At 34.6% G+C, this 24,394-nt stretch overlaps 2 protein-coding genes across 3 annotated transcripts; both read left to right on the forward strand.

Annotated features, from left to right (window-relative positions):
• The first annotated feature begins 1,686 nt into the window (after window positions 1–1,686).
• Window positions 1,687–24,263, forward strand: LOC101896685 (solute carrier family 66 member 2). 2 transcript variants are annotated; one of them, XM_011298275.3, is made up of 6 exons: window positions 1,693–2,666; window positions 11,214–11,344; window positions 11,414–11,533; window positions 18,172–18,336; window positions 18,411–18,565; window positions 18,628–24,263. In XM_011298275.3, the coding sequence occupies exons 1-6, from the start codon at window positions 2,464–2,466 to the stop codon at window positions 18,709–18,711; spliced, it is 858 nt and encodes a 285-aa protein (XP_011296577.3). In that variant the 5' UTR covers window positions 1,693–2,463; the 3' UTR covers window positions 18,712–24,263. The 2 variants fall into 2 exon arrangements, with proteins under 2 accessions (XP_058984752.1, XP_011296577.3); XM_059128769.1 differs by lacking the exons at window positions 11,214–11,344; window positions 11,414–11,533; window positions 18,411–18,565; window positions 18,628–24,263 and having other exon boundaries at window positions 1,687–2,666; window positions 18,172–18,269.
• Window positions 19,426–21,315, forward strand: LOC131805479 (uncharacterized). Its single transcript, XM_059128677.1, has 2 exons — window positions 19,426–20,776; window positions 20,837–21,315. Exons 1-2 carry the CDS (start codon window positions 19,426–19,428, stop codon window positions 21,313–21,315), a joined length of 1,830 nt encoding a protein of 609 aa, XP_058984660.1.
• Window positions 24,264–24,394: the final 131 nt, after the last annotated feature.

A 24,394-nucleotide genomic window follows, 5' to 3' on the forward strand; every position in this document is an offset into this window, starting at 1 on the left:
ATTGTGAAAATCGGCCCAGCGGTTCTTGACTTATAAGCAGAATAAATAAGATCAATTCTTTTACATATGTATAGTACCTATTTTGCTATATATCCGTTTTCTTGGCTATTAGCACCACTGTAATGGTCAGAAGTGATCTTTTAATGTATTTGTGATTTGGCTGGGATTAAAAATATTCGCGGTTTAGTGGAAATTTTCCTATTTTCTAACATAAAAGTTAGGGTCTATTTTACCCGCTAATTATTGTCCTATGGCCGCTCAAATTGGTAGGTTTCTGCCCAGTCCCAAACTCTAACTTCACGTAAATTTTCGATTGGTTCATAATTGTGGCCTGTAGAGCAACTGCAAAATCAGGACAATTTTACGTTTTTGTTCCATTTCAACTCCTAAATATCGTGCGATCATCTCCAAAAACAATAGGGTTCTATTCTGATCTTACAACAACACATAAGCTGTGTTCCAGAACCTACAAATTAGTACTAATTAGTGCTAATTCTGCTACAACGCGTTCCCGTACTCCAAAAACTAGCAAAACTTGCAGCTCTCTCGAGAAAAAATGGCGCTGAGTGGTGCACATTTCTGCTTGTTTTAGCTACATGAATTTGGCCGAGCAAATGTGCAAATTGTAAATTTGGCATTTAATTGGCAGGGCTAACAAGGTTGAAAAATGTATTGATACTTTTCAAGGTTCGCGTGTGGCAACAAATGTAAAGAAAAAAGATAAACCTTAAAACTAATATTTGTCGTACAAAAAACAAAAAGGGAAAATAGGGAGCAACTGATGTATTCGCTTTTGGATGATTCCAGGAGTGAAGAGGACTCACTGAATGAGGAATCAGACGATGAAAAAGTATTGGTTGAAAAATGTATTGATACTTTTCAAGGTTCGCGTGTGGCAACAAATGTAAAGAAAAAAGATAAACCTTAAAACTAATATTTGTCGTACAAAAAACAAAAAGGGAAAATAGGGAGCAACTGATGTATTCGCTTTTGGATGATTCCAGGAGTGAAGAGGACTCACTGAATGAGGAATCAGACGATGAAAACGTATTGGAAAACAGTGCAAAATTAGTGAAAGGTAAATTAAAAAATTAAGCTGAAAATCAAAGATGTTTGTTTATTACTGCGAACATTTTATTTTTGTTTTTTAGGTTGGCTGTCTTTCCAAATTGTGGCATTAAGTCTTCTAGCAGACTTAACATTAATTTAACCGGCGCCTCCAATCATGTCAGCTTCTCCGGGGTTGTGATTTGAGAAAACTCCACCTCTTCTTCAACGGATTCTGAAATCAAAACTTTCTAAATAAACAGCATTCAAAAATAATTTTTAATTTTAAATTATTTTCAATACTCATTTTTTTAAATTTTGGCGTCCATTTCAGTAAGGTTTCACCAGTCCGATTTAGACTGTTTTCTTTTGGAATTTTGAATGTTGACATTTTATCGCATTTCTGCTAATTTTCCGTTCCCTTATTTTTTGAGCACACCTAAATGAGAATGGCATTTCGTACTGTTCTCTCTTCTGCTAGTTTTACTACTAAAAAGTACTGGAACACAACTATAGTGTCGTAGGGTATAAAAACAAGTTATTTCAACATATGTTACGATGAGCAGCGCTGATGCGACTCTGCTTTGCCGATAAATCGAATACAACGCATTCGATTTCTACATACGATAGGTCGAGAGTCGGTTTATATACCCCTACACATACCATGAATTGGGCTGAGTGTGTAGGGCTCGTCATAGAAAACGAGAGCGCTGTATTCTTTGCAAGTAGTTTGTGCAAAAAAAATGACAAAAAAGTAATTTGGTGGAAAATCAGCGTTAATTTTCATCCGTTTGCACGACAGAATGTCGCAGGTTAAGAAACTTGCCGTGAAGTGAACAAAAATGAAATTGAAACAATAACAAGTGATTATAGATAACAAAAGAAAAATTCTGTATGTATAAGACCAACTATATATAGCGAATTGGATGATTTGTGTAAATAAATAATGTAACTATTAAGGAAAGCCGACAGATCGGAGAGGCTTCCCAAGCATTTCGAAGCATTTGTAAAACGATTATAAATTCTTAGCTTTTGTCAATTGTCAATAATATTGTAATCTCCTGCCGCTCCAAACAAGTACCGCCCTTCTCTTTTCATCGTTTAAGAGAGAACATCAGCAGCAAAAGAAACCAAACAAAAAACAATTTAAATATAGGAAATTATCGATTTGTGTTATTGTTGTTGTTCTTATTCCGTCTATGTGATAGCGCTTAATGTCATTGTCAAATGAACGAAACAAGCTTCGCCCTCAAAAATATTTTCCAGACGACAAGACAGCGAATTAGACAAGTTACCAGATTTCTTCCTATTTAACGCCACGCAACGAACCAGCTCTAAGACGTTCTGTTATCGCCACACGCACATTAACAAAAAGTTTAATATATTCGCGTTAACTGGTTTACAATCTCTAGAACCATGGATTGGATAATTAACGATGAAATGGGATTGACCGTGGGTCATGTTGTTGGCTGGGCTGCTGCATCCGCCATGGTCATAGGCGGTGTAATCCCCTACGTGCCTCAGTATTTGGAAATCAAAAAGACCCAAGATGCCGATGGGTTCTCTTTACACGTTTGCTTTGCGCTGCTTATTGCAAATTCTTTGCGTATATTATTTTGGTAAGTCTAAAGGAAATATGAAAAACATTAAACATAGAAGCATAATCATGTGGAAGATCTGGAGGTTTTTTTCTAGTTGGAGCGGAAATTTAAAGCTCAAATTAAGGCTTAACTCTCGTTTAGAGAAAACTTTTTTTTACCTGTTTAAGATAAGGTATTTTCATTCGAAGAAAAAACTGGTTAAATTGATATTCGACCCATGAACATCTTAGGTAAAAACTCGGATTTCCAAAAATGGCGCAATATTTGACAGAGATATGGGTCCTTGAACCCGGACAACCCGGTTCAGATGAGTTCATTGAAATGATGTTTTCAATCGCAAGTCCTCGCCGTATGCTGGCTAATAAAAATATCAAATTTAAAAAATGTTTGGTTCGCCTACACGATGTATATCTAGAGAATATTGACAACAAAATTGGTTAAGTAGATCCGACTCTTAATTCCGGATTTTCGGTTCAATTATGTGGGATCGCAGGCCCGCCCAAGAAAAAATACTTTCCCGGAATCAGCTACCTCAGAGAAGATTTTAAAAAAATCGAAGAGTTTTTACTAAACTTGAGCTATGCCTTCGCTGTATAGAAAACGCGCCATTTGCGCTAATTTAATCGATTCGGAGATTTAAGTACAATATTCATTAAAATAAAAAACTCCACGAAATCGAAAATGACAAATCTCAAGCCTTGGCGGAGTGAAGCCTGTCTACATATACACGTACAAAATTAAAAAAAGCATTGGTTCGCCAAGCTGGTGTTGGACATACACCAAAGCAAAAAATTGAACTTTGAACCATAAATGTTGGCAAATTTCTTAAAGAAGAAGAAAATTTTCAATATTTTCGTCTAAAATAAGAAAACAAATTGCACTTTTTCGACACGATGTTTATAATTTTAATGTATATTGTTCAGCGACAACTAGTTCGACAACACTATACCGTTTTTATTTATGGGCTACATACATTGTTGAATAATAGTCGAACAAAACTGACAGTAGATGCTCTTTAATATATTTTAATAAATAGTGCAGAATTAAATGTTGGAGTGAATAACAAAGCTTTGTCATGGTTTTTACAAAGGTATATGTAATTGGGGAAAGTTTTTCGGTTTACAAACCATTATGTGGTCTACTGTGGATTTCCTTAAGAATCTTCTTTCGACTCATGGGGCCACTTAGTTTAAAAAGTAGTTCGAAATCTAAATAGCAAAAATTATATAGTTGATCAAATGTAAGTCGAAATGAGCAAGAATGGTGTACTGTCCTAATGTCGAATGTAGACCAAACGTGATATTAACAAAACACACGTATTTTTCGGTCTGCAATTGTTTTGAATGGAATGAATGCGGTATAGTAAGTTATTCGAGTCTATATGAGGATAAGTGTTGTGCCGAAATAATTTTATTCCACACCAAGTGGAAAACATTGTTGGCGAAAGTCTTTCCATTCATAAATGCCAGCATGCATAAACAACATTACTAAGCAATACATTTCGAACTATGCGTTAGTTTCCTCCTTATCATTTTATAGAAGCATAATAGAGACCTTATCAAGCTCCCAGTTTATGTATGTATATATATATATATATATATATATATATATATATATATATATATATATATATAAACAAACTAATTCCTTCAATGTTTACAAAGAATAGGATCACTTCATTTTATAAAAAATCTAAACGAGGTAAACAAATACTTCCATGAAAATCCATTCTCTATGCATTGTGATCGATGGTTTTGCAGACCCTGCTAATTGAATAAATACAGACATTTCGCATTGTGATAACAGGGAATCGGAATATAACACTTCTTCTTATTGACTAAGTCGAAAGGGATTGGCTGAACTATTATAATCTAATGTTACTTGAACACATGTACATTTATATACATGGTACCGCTGAGATATCATTATGTGTTGTTAAAGGTCATTTGTACATCAAACAATTGCTGATAACAACGTCAAGACAACAGAAAACGTCTACTAACTATATATATGAAACTGATTGCCTACTATTCGTTATAATATAGAAATAAACATAACATGCTTATTAATCTTCATTTTATTTTCCGAATCTTTCACACACATACTGATCGTTTTAATCTGCATGATAATCTATTTATTTGAATGATAATGTGCTAAGAGTGGTTCTCCCTTTTTGGCTTCTAAACTTAAGCAGCAACTTGATTTTAAGACTGGTTAGGTCATTTTGTCATCGAATCATAATACTTTTGTTGATGAAGAAGATTTAAATATGAACAAATTTGATTTATGTCACACAAAAAGTCAGATATAATATCGCCATATATGCCTCTTAACACGTTAACACATGGAATAAATTGTACCCATGATTCAACTGCTACTTTAACTACAAAGTTTTCGATGTCAAAAATACAAGAACAATTCACATAAAACTATCGGCATTGCTATATGACAAACACTTTTGTTCCGGTAACAGTGTATATTATATAGGGTATATAGCCCTCTCTGTTTGTTAAAAATTCTCATTGGATTAAATCTGTATATTTATTCAAATTTACTTTCTATTAAACTATTACTTTCTCTTTTGAATTTAAATAAATGCGCTTTTATTCCGCTTTGCTAAAGAAAACGTTTTGGTGAGGTTAGGAATTATAGCAGAATATGATGATGGATTCCTTTCTGTAGCTGCTATTTAAATGTCTTGAGATGAATTTCAATTATAAGGTCAGACCGAATGAAAAAAATTTAATCGCAAGTATTCCGCGATTGTTTTTAATGTTTCATCCGACATCACAAAGCCCAAAGCCGTAATATTCATTGGATTTTTTTTCACAAATACGTACACACTTGAGTTAAAAAGCGCAACAGCTTGGTTACTTTTTTGTACAATATAACGGTAGGCATATTATCCAAATTATTATTGGTTCCCAAGAATGAAATTATTATTTGGCTTTTGACTTGATTTGATTTTTACCCAACTTTTGGCATGACATTACACGAGCCAATTATTTACATGACAAATAACAAAGACTTAGGGATGACATTTTATCTCAACCTTTGTACGTTTTATTTTTAGATATAAACATTCATATGCCAAATAGTAGTATATTGCGTAACAGCAATGAGAGTTCTTCAAACCTGTTGATAGGTATTTTTTTCAATTGTTTAAAGACGTTTAAATGTCGCTAAGTTGATTGTTTTGAATGAGGGTGATTTGCTTTAGTTTTAATCATTATGCTTAAAAGGAAGTCTTGACCCTACTTTTACAAGAAATGCGCAGATACGAGTATAAGGAATTATTTTCAGTACGACCCAGCAAACGTTTTGGATGTTAAACGAATTATGGGTTATATCAGTATTCTTAAAAATATGTATACAATTAAATGCTCTTCGTTCAAGCTATGATAAATATTGTGCAATCACCTACGATGGGAGGAAATTCCTGCCGGTTTGGTGGACTTAGGGCCATATAACAGAGCCTATAAAACTCAACTAATTACTGATTGAAACACCTAAAAGGCAGACTTCAATATGTATAAAAGTAAGTAAGTAAGATCAACATCTTTGAGCCCTGTAAGACTCCTGTAGTGGGGTCCACTAAATTTTTCCACTTAACTTTTCTAGCAAAAAACTCTAAAAATATATACTTGACATATGCTCTCGAGCTTTTAACAAATTTATTGTTAGGCGCCAAGTGCTTAAAATACCTTACTAACTTTTTTGAACAGTCAATAAGCTTTTCTATTTCGGGAAGATGGATGTATACAAACCTTGTAATTGTGTCATGATCTGGCATGAATTGTTTACCTAGTGGAAGTGTCTTGATGTGGAGATGGAAGTAAATGCACACAGACGATACAGTCAGATAAACAACTGATTCACAACGACATTATATTGCGTTAACCCATTGAGTTGTTTTTACATTTGCTTCACTCCCGTGGACAAAAGCAAATGCCGAATAGACATCATCTGTGTCACTCATACTTTCGTCTCTTCATAACAACACGGCAAATAGTACCAGACTACAAAAACGAAGCATATCATTTTAAGAAAATTACAGTTAGGGTATAGTCTTTACTGACAACGGAGCTATCAGGAGCACACATCGTGGGAATATCTTAGGTGAAGGTGATAAAATTAGTGATTACAGGTGCACCTTTTTCGACTTCAACTACATACCTGATAGGGTTGGTGGTGAACGTTTTCTGGACGGTCTGGCCATATATACAAAAGATGGTAGAGTATGGCGCCGCAGCTAGTGTCGTCTGCCCTAATCCAATTATTAGACCCTCGTATAAACTCAAACTAAATCATATAAGTTATTATGTTCCTGACATAGCAACAAAATGGATAATGGCTCTTGAGTTAGCCCGAGGTGGTTCCTATTCGATCGATTGATAAAACTATAAAACACCGATAAACTCTTATTGTCGAAGCTGGTAGAAGACGACACTTGGACGACGACACAAGTCATCTAAGGACATCTGACCGGTAATCTGGTAAAACTATAAAGCACCGATAAGATCTTATCGCCGAAGCTGGTAGAAGGCGACACTTGGACGACGACACAAGGCATCTAAGGACATCTGGAGAAAAAGAACATGTTCTCTTCTATCAGTTAACAGGTCTGATCTCATAATTGCGGTAGGCACATTGACTGACCAAAATGAAATAATAAACGAAGAATGGGTAGAGGTCTTTAAATATCTACTATGCAGATGTACCAGATTGTCAAACAGAAGACATCGGCTATTTGGTAGGAGGGATATAGAAACAATAGATGAAAGCTCGCCGAGTGATGTAGCGGCCGACTCACCTGAAGCGACGCGTCCTTAAACTAAACCAAAACATCAGTCACATCGACCACGCATCTATCAAACACAATTGTCACCCCAAATTTTAAGATTGTAGCCCCCTCCAAACTCACCTCCATATACCAAACTCATCGCACAAAAAGTAACCCATATCGAATTTTAGATTTCCAAGTCTATTTCTTCCCCTAAAACCAGTACCATTTATTATTTTCGTTCAAAAATACTTCCAAACTCACCTCCATATATCAAACTCACCGCACAAAAAGTAACCCATATCGAATTTTAGATTTCCAAGTCTATTTCTTCCCCCAAAAACCAGTACCATTTACTTATTTTCGTTCTTTTTAGTAAGTATTTCCAAAAATACCTCCAAATCTCAATACTACACATAAACAGTATGTGTACATATTTCAGTATTTAAGCAGTATCCATTGGTTCAATACCATATGGTACTAAATGTAGTGATTTTTTTATTTTTATTTATTTCGTCCATTTCTCCCGAATAGTTCGAATTTCAAAAAAAAAAATGTTTCCTTTGGTACAACTGTCCTACACTCCATCGTCGGCCCTAAGGTTTGCCTAATTGAATTCACATAGACATATTTGCTATATGAACAAACAGTGGTTAATCTACCTATTCGATTGCAGGGTGATATTGTCACATTCTAATTAATTCATTTTTGATGAGAGAAGTTCAATATTCATGTGTGCACATGTCAAAATATTAGAAATGTTGATAATTTTGAAAATTGTCTTTGGTCATTAAGTGTTAAGCGATATTATTTCCTGCAAACTTAAGACGATAAGGAATATCGCGTTTGTGAACAGTCTGTCAAATTTCCATAACAATCGTGGTAATTAATTGCCACTTATCGTACACTTGTATATAAAAGGCACTGACTGTTTTATCACTTGGCTTGGAATGACTTGCTGTTTTGCTAAAGTTTGTGTGTCTGATAGTAATTGCATTATATTTCACGGAAATTATATGTAGTCTTTCTGGAAATGTTCACTATATTTTGAATAGATATTTTTAAGAGTAGGTCCATGTTTAATATAGTTCTAGCTGACCCAGTCCGCGTGGCTGGTCCGTTGCTTTAGTTCAGAAAGCCAATCGTTGTCTAGTGTGCTGGGCACGTTCCTCCCGTTCCTTTTGTATTTCTCTTATCCGTATTTTTCTTATTCTTCCTCCGGACAATTAAATATGATTCTGTATGTATTATCATTTGAAAAATGTTTAGAAAATTATTATTATATTACTACACAGTCTATATTCGAACTGTATTGAAGCACAAACGAAATAAAGGTGGCTTGCGCACTCAGTTCGTCAGGAAAGTTTGTTGTCGTTGTCTGAGCTTCATCGATTAATAAGTTTAGGGCAATAACGGCCAGAAGGCTATTAACAAACATTTCAGCCGCTAATAAACCTTAAAGAATTCCACTGCGTCATCGATATTTTCCGTTGTTCTTTAGCGGCGGTACCCGCTTTAATTCTTTGCAATCACTATTTTACCACAACAGCTCAAAGGGCTTCATCATTTTATTTATTGCGGTCCAAAAAGGTGCTTAACAAATCCCCAAACATGCATGTTGTTGTATTGAATTTGAATATTTGAAACGCGTTGTTTCTACAAATGTCCGATTTACCATCAAAGCACTGTACTTTTAATAAATCGATAAAAAAAATCATATATTGCTATCACTCAAATTATTTGTCGTCGCTAACATTGATATTTGGTACGAAGAACGGGAGGATATTGATTCCGATTGATATGTAGCCCCATGTATTAGTTCCGTCTGGACCTATCAACAGCTCTACTTAGATTTATTTCACAGAGGTACCCAACATCAACGTATGTTTTTTTTGGCATTTTATTATTAAATATATACTCGATTCTCCACACAAAATTTTCTGAGCAAACAACGATTTTATACACTGTCAGAACTACCTACTAATACAATATGGTTTATCACAAATGTAATCCTAAATAGCCCTATGCCTTCAGCGTCATTAACATTTAACTTAAAAGTGTCAAACGAATTGAAGGAAACGCAAAACCGAAATAAGTCGGCCAAAAACAAGAATTCATGGTTTTGTATATTTTTTCGTATATGTGAACTAAAACACGGATACTAATAACCAATTTTCCTCTTTTATATCTCTCCTTTTTGTATGAACTTGTTAACGGCCTATGACCATGTGACATTTCGTGTTCGATGTTACACAAAATTTATACAACAAACGCACCCTTATTATAAAGGGGTCACAATTATTTTTGTTTTTTCTTTAATAATCAAGATTAAGAAAAGATTAAAAAAATTGTTTTATCGCATTCGTAATACAGAAACCCTTCAACGTATTTATGTAGAATTGGCTTTATGTATTCTGATGGTAAAACACAACTCCAAATGAATTTTTTAATACATCTGGTTGTCAAATTGAATTTAAAACTAAAAAATTGCTTACAAAATTCAATTTTAGTTGAATAAGAAACATTCTTCTTGTTTAATGTGCAATTTAAATTCTAAGATTCTTCATTTATTCCTCATCCAGCAAATATTTCCATGATTTTTTTATGTACGAAGCTCAAATTATGTTTCAAAGTCCTCTGCGACGAAACAAATATTTTAGAGCTATATTTCCATCTGAACAGTTTTTTTTTTTTCAAAATTGATTGCCTGGTTTCTAGTATTAATATGGCAAAAGTGTTGATCAATAACCATGAGGTAATAGAAAAAGGAATACATGGGAATACATAAGTGATTCAACTCTATATGCTTCAGTTCCTTGACATCTGCAAAATTTTGGACAATCAGGTTAGTGTCATTTCAAGCACATATACATTTAAACCACATGTTAATGAAAAGATGTCGGTCACGAATGTCGCCAAATAAACATTTTTGTTTTTGAATTCTTCAGTTATTGCGAATATAAAATTTTTATAAATTAAAAAAAAAATATTATTATGTTCCTCGAGTCGAGTAATGGAGAAACATATTGACACAAATAACATATATTTTATTCGTAATGCCGTGAATAGCGTTATGTCTCTGTATGTCATTTCTGTCTTAATTCAAATTTAAATATTTGATTCGACATAAAAATGGGAAGAAGTAAGAATAATGATATTTGATCCGCCAACTTAGCGGTGTAAAAATAAAAGTATGATTGCCAGCTTCAAATTGGCTCTTCTCTAACTTTGATCTTTAGTCAACTGTGTAGCGGCTGATCTTAACATTTTATAAATATCTAGCAATAATTTGAATATTTTACTAATTTAACTAATTAATGTATAACTGTCAAAATTACAATTTGTTGTCAATAGGTATGTACGATAACATTTCTAATAAAAATTCCACAGTATCCTTTTCTAGTAGAATATTCTCCCTTACCTACAAATATTTGCAAAAAGTTATTGAACAAAATTCAGGATTTTAAAGGATTTAATTAATATATACTTACAATGAAATAATTTTAAGAGAAGGGGTTTTGTATTTGTAATAATAAAAATAGTGGGACACAAAAGAGACATATTACTCTTTAACAACGAAATTTATTTTAATACGCCTATACAACTGCTTATCTGCAACTGATTTGCAATTGTCCTACGCACTCACAGAAAGGGGGTTTTTTCAATCTCTATTTTATTATACTACTGTTTACAAATGTTGGTGAGGTTTGGTTGTTGGAATATAAAAAAGAAAACCCAAAATTTTGTAGTGATTGTGCTCTTGTTTTTACGTTTCGTTTTAGGTTCTCAAAGCGTTATGAGCTTCCGCTTCTCGTGCAAAGCCTAGTTATGAATGTGACTATGTTCCTAATGATACATTTGTGCGTCAAAGTTAAACGCGTCAATGCTAATGCCAGAGAACGCAATCTATCAGGTTTGTAGCTTGCCACTTAAATGTTTATGTTCTTATTCATCAACATATCGTATATATGTTGCTTTGCAGCAAATGATGAGATGCGTTTGCCAAAGGTTTTGATGACAGATGCAGACACGGCCGGATCCATTTCTATATCTACAGAAGCAGGTCCTTTAAAACGGAGTCGGTCACGACATTATTTAAGTGGTATGTATGATAAAGTTTGTATAATGCGATAGATATGTAGTTGTCCGGAACTTTTATAGTCCACACTATGTACCTTGTCACTAGGTAGATTTTGTTGAACTGTGTGTGTGTGCAATTATTTAGAACTTTATTTATTTTGCTTATGCCTAAGGACAGTTTTGAGTCTGAAAACGTCGTATGAATTTGTATATTTATTTAAACATTTTTGATATGAGTTTAAGAGAATATTTACTTAAAACGTAAGAAACGCACAGACCACATTTTCTGAATTAAATTTGTTTCGAAGATAGCAGAAAAGTAATTTTTGGATGTCGTACAATAGACAAATTTATATTTCATTTTCATAATAGTTATAAATGTAACACTTTATATTAATGCGTACTACGAAGTTTGGGAATTTTTAACTCCTTTTCTACTTTATAGCTATGCAAATAATAATAATAACAGGAAATTAAAATGAAAAATATGCAAAATAAGGCCTTTTTAACAATTTCGATTGTGTTTAGAAGATAAAATTATGATGGTACTAAATCATTTATGTGTTGATACTGAGATGATTTACTTTGATTTTCTTTTCATACCCTCAGCCATATGGCTAGAGAGGGTATATATCCAAAAAAGAGAGGGTATATATACGGTCCAAACATGCCTAGTCGAAATAACGGTTTTAGACCCTAGGACTCTTTGGACCAAATCCGTTTCAGGACATTTGAAGTCGATCTAGCGATGTCCGTCCGTCTTCAAATTTCTCACATCCCAATATTTTTATCAACCCAAGGTCGATCCGTTCCAAAAAATATTTTTTGCACAGAAAGAGAAGCGATAATCCGATTTTGCTCCAATTTTGTAAATCCTAATATTTCCACCACAAATGGTCAACGTTTTAAATAAGCAAAACGATTATAAAATGCGAAAAAAGCTTTCTATTCTCTTCGTATTTCACACATCACAATATTTTTATTTAACCAATGTCTGGTGTGAAGATGGGATATATCGGTCCACACCATTTTGTACCTCTCCCACTACGGGTCAAAATTTGAATATCCTTGAAGCTCATAAAACCCAAAATTAACATCCTCCCTAAGTGAAAGAAGTTTATTTTCTGTTTTCAAAATAAAAAGGCAAACTGACCACATTTTCAAACTAAATTATTACGTTTCAATTCTGATTTCACATAAATAGAGAGACGTCACAAATACAACGGCTTTTCTGAAAATTAGCCAACGAGTCAATTCCAATTAGTCGCGAACCAAAAAATAAAATAATGCCAATATTGTAACAATGAACTGTCAAGTTTAGTTCGCATTAGACAAAGAGCACGGGGAATATTCAGATGAGTTAGGAATACTAAAAATAGTCTATATTACAGAAGAATGTGTGCGTTAATTACACGTGAATGTAATGTAAAGACTGACATGGAACAGATTTCTTATGGAAAAAGGTAAAATCGCCTTTCATCCACATAACGGTGTACATACACTGTGTCACAACCTGGTGTGTACATTACGTGATAATACAAACCGCAGAAAACACAGCGTGCTTAACTCAGCGAATTTAGAAAAAAAAAATTAGACCGTGTTGTATACAGCAGTATACTAACGAACTTCATAGTTTGTGTGTACAAGTTCAAGTTATTGCATTAATACCATATTTTTGATCATTTCGACGTATGCTAGTATGCGTTAATGGCTATTTTTCTAATTCTTTGCCTTTGGATAACGGTGTACCCCACGGTTTACCTATCTCAGTTATACTCTGCAATATATACATAAATTCTTTACACAACTCGTGAAGTAAATTTAAATAGCTTAGCCGTTCACTACAATGTTGGGCTAGGGATGTAGGAGCTGTGATCCCTTCTAATAAAATATAACTTCTTCACCAATTTCACAGGAGAAAATGTCAATTTAATTCAATGTCCTCGATCAAATTACTATCAATATTCATCAACGGATGAGAATTTTGGGTCTATCATTCAGCAGAAATTGATTATGGAATGACCATACAAAACTGTTACAAATGTTACTTCTGTTGATCTGTTCTAAAACAAAAGGACCTCACATTGATACAGCAATTAATTTGGTGTACGGGACAATTACTCATTGTTGTTTGTGTGGCAGTCTTCGTCCACTTTTCTTCCAAGGGTTAGCTACAATCCTCGACATGATCACTTGGCTATAGTCAAAGATTTTCAAAGGTGAATTTGATTGTTAATGTTCTCAATCAATCACAATATTCGGTATTCTTATGATCTTAACCATGTTCTCTAACGGCGTTGAAACAAGGACTTCATGTTTGGCTAACTAAAAACACTGTTGGTTGCTACAATAACCGATTTTCCCTTTATGATGTGGAAGAAAATTGCAAAGCTAGTATATTCTTGCAGATGCTGGAACAGAGCATGTATGATCGGTATTTACATTCTAACAAAAGTGGAGTCAAGCTTATTATATCCCATGGTAGAAGAATACAGGTAGATGCATCTACGCTTAGGAACATTGATATGTAAAAAAAATGTTTAATGTTTCTTCAAAAATTAGTAGATTTGTATATGTATTCCTATACGACGCCAATCGGAGGTTGTTTTGATATGAATTTTTCAACAATATTTACAAATTTCAATAAATCTACCATGTTATATCCCAAGAATATTTGAATAACTACAAGCACTGTTGGTCTGTTCCAGAACTGCAAAAAATGTCAAAGTATTTACTACTATAACCGAAAAAAGAATTTCAAACTTAGAAATTTTTTGAATTTTCTGAAGAATTATCGCTCAATTTTAGGGAAATTGCAGATAAAAGCGTCCACAGAACAGAAACTAAAAATGAAGCGGTGTCGAGGCTGGGCACAAATGAAAGGTCTCGAGGAGTACTTTCCGAATCAGTGGACCTTATAGTCAAAAAGAATTTCAGACTTAGGAATTTTTTGCATTTTCTGAAGAATTATCGCTCAATTTTAGGGAAATTGCAGATAAAAGCGTCCACAGAACAGAAACTAAAAATGAAGCGGTGTCGAGGCTGGGCACAAATGAAAGGTCTCGAGGAGTACTTTCCGAATCAGTGGGCCTTATAGTCAAAAAGAATTTCAGACTTAGGAATTTTTTGCTTTCTATTCTCTTCGTATTTCACACATCACAATATTTTTATTTAACCAATGTCTGGTGTGAAGATGGGATATATCGGTCCACACCATTTTGTACCTCTCCCACTACGGGTCAAAATTTGAATATCCTTGAAGCTCATAAAACCCAAAATTAACATCCTCCCTAAGTGAAAGAAGTTTATTTTCTGTTTTCAAAATAAAAAGGCAAACTGACCACATTTTCAAACTAAATTATTACGTTTCAATTCTGATTTCACATAAATAGAGAGACGTCACAAATACAACGGCTTTTCTGAAAATTAGCCAACGAGTCAATTCCAATTAGTCGCGAACCAAAAAATAAAATAATGCCAATATTGTAACAATGAACTGTCAAGTTTAGTTCGCATTAGACAAAGAGCACGGGGAATATTCAGATGAGTTAGGAATACTAAAGATAGTCTATATTACAGAAGAATGTGTGCGTTAATTACACGTGAATGTAATGTAAAGACTGACATGGAACAGATTTCTTATGGAAAAAGGTAAAATCGCCTTTCATCCACATAACGGTGTACATACACTGTGTCACAACCTGGTGTGTACATTACGTGATAATACAAACCGCAGAAAACACAGCGTGCTTAACTCAGCGAATTTAGAAAAAAAAAATTAGACCGTGTTGTATACAGCAGTATACTAACGAACTTCATAGTTTGTGTGTACAAGTTCAAGTTATTGCATTAATACCATATTTTTGATCATTTCGACGTATGCTAGTATGCGTTAATGGCTATTTTTCTAATTCTTTGCCTTTGGATAACGGTGTACCCCACGGTTTACCTATCTCAGTTATACTCTGCAATATATACATAAATTCTTTACACAACTCGTGAAGTAAATTTAAATAGCTTAGCCGTTCACTACAATGTTGGGCTAGGGATGTAGGAGCTGTGATCCCTTCTAATAAAATATAACTTCTTCACCAATTTCACAGGAGAAAATGTCAATTTAATTCAATGTCCTCGATCAAATTACTATCAATATTCATCAACGGATGAGAATTTTGGGTCTATCATTCAGCAGAAATTGATTATGGAATGACCATACAAAACTGTTACAAATGTTACTTCTGTTGATCTGTTCTAAAACAAAAGGACCTCACATTGATACAGCAATTAATTTGGTGTACGGGACAATTACTCATTGTTGTTTGTGTGGCAGTCTTCGTCCACTTTTCTTCCAAGGGTTAGCTACAATCCTCGACATGATCACTTGGCTATAGTCAAAGATTTTCAAAGGTGAATTTGATTGTTAATGTTCTCAATCAATCACAATATTCGGTATTCTTATGATCTTAACCATGTTCTCTAACGGCGTTGAAACAAGGACTTCATGTTTGGCTAACTAAAAACACTGTTGGTTGCTACAATAACCGATTTTCCCTTTATGATGTGGAAGAAAATTGCAAAGCTAGTATATTCTTGCAGATGCTGGAACAGAGCATGTATGATCGGTATTTACATTCTAACAAAAGTGGAGTCAAGCTTATTATATCCCATGGTAGAAGAATACAGGTAGATGCATCTACGCTTAGGAACATTGATATGTAAAAAAAATGTTTAATGTTTCTTCAAAAATTAGTAGATTTGTATATGTATTCCTATACGACGCCAATCGGAGGTTGTTTTGATATGAATTTTTCAACAATATTTACAAATTTCAATAAATCTACCATGTTATATCCCAAGAATATTTGAATAACTACAAGCACTGTTGGTCTGTTCCAGAACTGCAAAAAATGTCAAAGTATTTACTACTATAACCGAAAAAAGAATTTCAAACTTAGAAATTTTTTGATTTTTCTGAAGAATTATCGCTCAATTTTAGGGAAATTGCAGATAAAAGCGTCCACAGAACAGAAACTAAAAATAAAGCGGTGTCGAGGCTGGGCACAAATGAAAGGTCTCGAGGAGTACTTTCCGAATCAGTGGACCTTATAGTCAAAAAGAATTTCAGACTTAGGAATTTTTTGCATTTTCTGAAGAATTATCGCTCAATTTTAGGGAAATTGCAGATAAAAGCGTCCACAGAACAGAAACTAAAAATGAAGCGGTGTCGAGGCTGGGCACAAATGAAAGGTCTCGAGGAGTACTTTCCGAATCAGTGGGCCTTATAGTCAAAAAGAATTTCAGACTTAGGAATTTTTTGCATTTTCTGAAGAATTATCGCTCAATTTTAGGGAAATTGCAGATAAAAGCGTCCACAGAACAGAAACAAAAATGAAGCGGTGTCGAGGCTGGGCTTTATTAACCCTTTGCGAACCGGAGAAAAATCACCTTGGTTTGTGTCTTTGCTAATTAAATTTAAATTTATCTTAACGGACATTCTAACAAAAGTGGAGCCGAGATTATTACATCCAAAGTAAGCCTACAAATTACAATACGTAATCATAATATAATTTATTTATTTTAGATGAAAAAGGACATAAATGCCTACAAATTACAATACGTAATCATAATATAATTTATTTACTTTAGATGAAAAAGGACATAAATGCCGATTATCTGCAATTGTCGGATTTGCTGCAATGGAAGGGTGTATATGTATAATTTGCCATGGTTCTGATTGGTGCAAAAAAATTGCCTTTACCAAATAAATGTGCACAACAATATTGGGGTTGACATTTTTGCAAAATGCTAAGAGTTACATCGTGATGAATTTTTCGAAGGTTTCTCAGGATTTTGTCGCATTAGACGAAATATATCAACGTTTGTATACGTATGTTTGTTCAGGAAAAAGTTATTTGAATTGAACAATTAGACTTGTGATTTTTTTATTTTCAATCGAGTTTGCAATGTATCACTGATTATTCAAATTTCAAGCTCATTCGGCCGAGAGTTGTGCACAATCTTGCTAATGTTAAATTCTTTAATCTATATCAAGTAAGAACGTACTTGCCGGTTTTGCAGAGGGATGGATGGATTCCTATCCACTCCTTCTAATATTTTCCTCTAAACTTTTAAGTAATCATAATTCTTATATATAGAATTCCGATTGTCTTCAAATTTCACACATCCCCAACCCTAGATCAGGTTAGAATAATTAAAACTCCCACAAAATGCAAAATAATTCACCGAGATTTCTTTTGACTTCGAAAAATGCTATTCTTATTTCAAACAATCGTAACTCATAAAATATTTTAAGGTTATCTTTAGAATTTATACATTGCAATATATATACCATCATCTTTCAATCTTTATGATACGTCCCAAAACGCTATACATAAATAAATGGTCAAATGCTGAACGTATATGTATATCTGTCAGCAAACCGACATGGTTTGGTTTTCTCAAAAGCTACAAATGTTAAGGTATTCATTTTAAGAAATAAATGTTTTCTTGCTATATTTTACAAAAATGTTGTTCCATAACTTTTTGCAAAATTTGCACGCCCGAGATATTGTTTTCTCAGTACATGTTACTCAGTAATTTTTATTATTATCGTACATACCTAATATCAATAAAGCATGTTTACTGACGTTTGGTTTTTAGATCTCGACCTCAAATACTTCTGGAATTGGACCGATTTCCAGTCATATTTGGATTTTATGTTAGTCGTTTGGGCAGTCGGCGCAGCTGTAACATACCTGATGCTTTCCGTAGATTGGTTTATGGAAATTGTTGGATTTGTAGCGGTTTTTACAGAAGCTATGTTAGGTTTGTTCTAATCTCATTCTTAATCTGTGACTACAAATATAATTGAATGTGTTAAATCTGTTCTTCTAATATAGGAGCGCCACAATTTATTCGAAATTTTAAGAATAAGTCAACTTACGGAATGAGCATCCATATGGTTTTAATGTGGACTCTTGGTGATATGTTCAAAACTGGTTATTTCATAGCTAGAAAAGCACCATCCCAGTTTTGGATTTGTGGAACATTACAGGTAATTTTACTCAGCGAATTGACATTTTTGTAGAAAAGAGTACATTTGGCTTTTGTTTACAGGTCAGCTTAGACTTGGCCATACTCATGCAAGTATGGATATATCGACACAATTCCAAGCCTCGCGATATCCATCGTGGAGATTAGCAGTTTGCCCCCGAAGAACAACAACAGCAACAACAAATACAAGAACAAAATTCTAATACCAACAACATTTCAGCAGACAGTATTAGCCAATCACTCCACAACACCATAACGAGCAGTGGAAGCGGTGACGACCACCTATTGACAGCACATGCAGAGGACGAATACAAGAGTTATCACGACAATCGTGCATTTCAATTTCACAATAATAACACTTTAGGTCGAAAAAAGGCCGTGGGAAGCATTTCCGATAGTAAAACATCGAAACAAGCTAGCCAAGTAGATCAGACAACCGTTGTTGGAGATAAATTAAATGTGGTAATAATACACGAAATTTCTAAGAAGCCACCGCAGGAAGATGCAGACTTCAAAGTGGACCAAGTGTGCGCATGCACAAGCCAACAAAATAATATTAAGGCAGGCGGCGAGACACGCAAACGCCATAATGCCACGCAGACACCAACTTCACTAATAAATTGGGAAAAACGCCCGTATTATCATAGCAATAATTTATTGCAATGCCATTGCGAATACATCTGCCTAAGGAGGTCACCCGCATCATGTTATTGTCCAAATGCCCAAGAACAAGTGTGCCACTGCCATCGTTTACCAAATTCTACCTCCCATTACTGTCGATACAAGTGCCAGCACCATCACAGACATAGTGGACGATCTCGTTCGACGGATCATAAACATCACGAAGGCCAAGGACCTCCGATGGGCATAAAGGAGTGTCCTATGCGACGCAAGCACAACAAATGTTGGAGCGAGAATCGATCCCGTTACGGACCTATGAAACAACAAGCCCATAACTTACACTGCTCTTCTATGGAACACCTTCCAAATATCTATACCAAGTCTTCCGAATCTAGTGATGATCCACATAACCATCCCAATCATCATTTATCTTCATCGACGGCCTTGCAAGAGATAGCAATCGAAATAGACGCTGCGACAATGACGGAAGACAACAGTACAACGGCCACATCAAATTTTGCATTCAAAGTAGCCGCCGACAACGCTGTCGTTCCGATTATTCGTGCTCCTATTCATGCCGACTCTGATGAGGAAAGCAGAGGTGTTATCAGGCATATGAAGAGAAGATCTTCGATCAACTCAAATACGACCGCCGAGACTGATGAATTTTCTAATGAGGAAGCTGAAGAAAACCAGCCTCAAGGAGATTATAGATGTCAGTGTGTGTATTGGCATTCTTATGAAAGCGGCCAGAAATTTTTAGCCAGTGCGGTGGCGGAACCTAAAAATGAATGCGTCAAAATAAAGCGCAAGCGTTTCATTGCTGCAGACGACTGCTGTAGCAGTTGCTCCAGATGTTCTAGCTGTTCATGTTCCCACGTACATACTAGTAGTTGCAGCAGTTTCGAGGAATGGCCAGGAATCACATCGAACACCCAGTCGTTTACTGTATCCGCAGATTGCCACCGTTGTGCTACCAAACGACACTCAGCAGTGTCAAGCACTGACTATACCGGCAATAATGATAACCCTTTCATTTCAGACGAAGTACTTCCCCAACCTTTAATTCAAGACACCACCGATAGCTCGGCTCCCACCAGTCGTCGCAGTAGTATTACAACAAGTTTCTGTTCGTGCACCTCAAATGCTCCATGCTGTTGTGGCGAAGATTCGGCTACAGGACAAATGTGTACGGCGCAGGACGCAACTATACGTACATCTTCGATTGGTAAAGTCGCCTGTCTGGATGTTGACGAACAACATTCAAGTACCTTGACACCTTTGACTAACCCATCATCTGCAGTGTCTACGCCAGTCGGGGAAGAAGGAGACGTCACTATGAGAAGCATAAGCCAGCCGTTGACTGATGACACATCCTCTCATAGTCATTCAGCTGATTATTATTCCTTATCGTCCAGTCAGCCGCACTCACAAACGACACCAAATAAAACTCCCAGGCATGCAGTTATTTTGCAAAAATCTACAGAAGCTGCCCGAGTAGATGTTGCAGGTGAAACATTTGATGGTGAAGATCATGATAAAAAATCGCGAAAACCATGCAAACATTTCGGAAAACACCATCGTCATAAACGTTCTGAATCTCCAACCGATTCCTATTTATGACGAAGTGTTTCGCTGGTCACATGGCCAGCGATTGATGTAAATTCGTTGCTACAGCAGACTATACGTCAATCCGCCATTCTGCAGGAGAATTCTCAACCGCCCGATGATAGTTTGTCAGCGTTGGCCAGAAGAAAACAGCAGTTACGTCTACCCACGCAACCACAAGATCTGAGTGTTGGCAGCAATGATAGTTCTTCCGCAACTCTAACTTCCATAGTAACAATAGCGAAATTCCCTCCACTTTCCATGCAAATCCCGAAATCACAATTGTTGTCATCAAATTTGTCGCAGCCGCCTTCATCAGTTCAATCGCTGTCAGCCATCACAGCACTGTGTGGAACCAATGGGTCCAGTGTTGTTACAACAACGACATCCACAACCTCAGCTCCCAATAGCGGGCGCTTGAAGCGTAACCCAAAGTTTTCTCCATTGATTGGTGAGCCATTCAGCTGTGATCCACTACTGAATGCTGCCCAAGAACGGCGTTCCACGGAGATTATTTTATAGCAAGTTTGCCAAACCTATGTGCAACACAATTATTGGCAAAGTTCGTTTTGTGTCTTCAGAAATGTGTACTCTCTAGTTAATGAAATTCTCACGATTGAAGTAACATACAATCTTAATGGCTGTGCATGGTAATCTGTCATTCGATCTTCGATTTTTGTCAATTTCCCTCTATATCTAATCGTTCCACTAAATTAACATAAGTATGTACCATTAATACGAATTTCTCGTGCCCTTAAAATTTAAGTTGCTGTTTATCCTAGAATTTTTGATCGAATTTTTGTTTATTTACTTGTTGTTTCTCGGGGGTCAACTATTTCCTCCCCTAGTATTGCACTGCAATATGAATTTTCTAGACTATTTTTTGTTCTTTTATTGGAATACTTTTTTCAAAACAAAATCTACCTTTTTGTTTGGCCTAATGTTCCAAATGTCCTTAACGACGATTGTAGTGTTATAAAGGAGCCAGATGAGTCTCATTCTATGAAATCCACTTTGTATGAGGAGAACATGCACAGAAATGTCATATATAAGGAAAACATGCACATAAGTGTCATATAAGAATGTGTGTTTTATCGCAGCCAAAGTGTTGATATCAAATTTAAGTTTAACAATACTATAACGTGTCCTTTATCTGAAATAATTATGTTCTCCCATGTAAAGTCGTCGTGCGTTTAAGACTATATTACAAACTTGAAGACAAGTTAATCAATTTTAATATGAACATATCCAGACTACTAGAACAATTATACAAATTATTAAAATAATACTATTTATAACATTTTTAGTTTTTGATCTCTGATTACGAAAAGCATAACGCAATTATAGAACTTGTAAAATTATCAGAGAATTTGTACGAAATAGAAATTTAATAGCTTTAGCTATTTCGTTATAAGCAAATACATAATATATAGTTATGAATAGCTTTGTTTCTTAGTTAATTTAGTGTATATTTATTTTTGATTACACTATTATACAAAACTATGCAAACCATTTAATTATTTATAAAAACGTAATATAGCAAATTATACAGACGAAAAGCTTTTAATTTTGTTTTTATTTTGTTTTGGCAAGTGTATGGAATTTTTTTCTCGTGTCGTACGTCAAACGTTCGAACCACGAATTAAAAATGTTGAGACTTGAACACTTCGTTGGCATACAGGGTCCGCCAAATAACCTTTTCTTTTTGAAAATAATAATAATAATAAAAAAATACTGAATATTTTCTCAAAATAAATAGTGAACAATAATTTTATGCAAATGGCAGCCTCGGCTGGCCATGCGTAACCTACAAGGTCGGCCCAATTCTTAAGCACATTTTAAGCACTTATATTTGACGACATCCTACAAATAATAGTCCAAAGGTGTCAAATCGTCGTTACGAGTTTGACAATCAATATCAGCTATGCGGCTAATAATGTGATTTCTAAAAACAAGGCACAAAAATCGATTGTAGCTTCGATTAAGTGGCACGTAGCGCCGTCCTTTTAAAACCAAATGTTGCACAATATTCTTCTCTTCAGTTTTTGTGAACAAAAATTCATTCAACGTGGCTCTTGCTCATTTTCGAAGAGAAATGACCCAATTATGCCTTTAGACCATAATCCGCAGCGAACAGTGAATCTTTTTGGGTGTATCTGCTTTTCAATGTTTGCGATTGGTGCTTTAATTGCGATACTTTTACTTGTATACAAACCGGGGAAGAAAATCACTGTCACTGTTTCTAAACACATTCTACCATAAATATCAAAGTAATATCGCAATATTTCGCAGCCATGTTCAAGTGTATCTTTCAAATCAGGTTTACAGGGGATTCACGAAATAAGCACTAGTTGAAAAAAAACGTCAGATGGCGGACCCTGTACATACACTTCAATGTTAATTTTTTGTTGCATTTGTACCTAATGCAAAAATTAATGTGGCGAAGTCCATCATTAGATTGTGCAGGTTTACAAATTTCGGAATCGCGGCTCTAACCAAGCAGTGTAGAAAAACTGAATTTTTCCAAAGCTGCGCATGATAATTCGTTATTTGTGGGAAAAAGCACAGTTTATTATTTAAAGTTACGTGTTTACAACCCACTTTCATGTGTTTTTTTATCAACCACCCTTTAGTAGCGGCGCTCACCAAGTCATTTTAATATATTTAGTTATCTTTTTTGAGTTTATATTTTAAGTTATTTCATGTAAATATAATATAAAATAATGTACAACATTATTGTATGAAAACGTAAAAAATACTTCCTTGAAAAAAACTTGAGATTCCGTTGAAACATACACACTTATTAAATTATCAATTTGTTAATAAAATTATAAAAGTATCGAGAGAAAAGGTTAATAAAAATGCATTAAATGTTGAAATGAACATTCAATGTGTTAATGCTGGAATACAAAACCCCAAGGGTTTAAACATTTGTTGATTAGTATGTAGTCACCATACATGTATGTTAAAACTATGTAATTCGAATATTCAGTTTAAATAAATTATTGTTAGAAAAATTGTGAAAGAAATGACGCTTCGAACCATAATTATGAACACGGTCGAATTCGTCAGGTCGTCGTATCTACTTATCACTGTCAAAATAAAAAGTTCTATGCCTTTTCCTCTGCGTAGAATAAGGGATCTATTAAAAAGCATTATATAACTCCATACATATTTGTTTCATCTAACCAAAAAGCAATAAGAATTATAATAATAAATTAGCAAGTATATATTTTAAACTCTACAATTGACAGTTTTTCAATCCTTAAATACTTATCTATCTATTCAAAACATGGTCTTGTTAATACTTAATTTACAGGCCGATACTATATGCCGATGTTCAGATACACATTATAGGATATTCTTGTCGCTGCAATTGGAAGATTATCTGCAACGTTTTTGTATCGTGAAGCAGAAGACATGTAGATTTCCATAATATCGTGTTTATTAATAAAGTCAATATAACCAAACATCATTGGGTACTTAATGTAAATACTGGTATTATTGGTTAATGTAAGTACATATGCATATATGAGTGTAAATACCATGAAATAATTTCTCTATGTGAAATCATGCAAACATATAACTTTAATTTTTAAAT

The sequence above is a fragment of the Musca domestica genome, unplaced genomic scaffold, assembly GCF_030504385.1.
Source record: "Musca domestica strain aabys unplaced genomic scaffold, Musca_domestica.polishedcontigs.V.1.1 57, whole genome shotgun sequence".
Classification (NCBI taxonomy): domain Eukaryota; kingdom Metazoa; phylum Arthropoda; class Insecta; order Diptera; family Muscidae; genus Musca; species Musca domestica.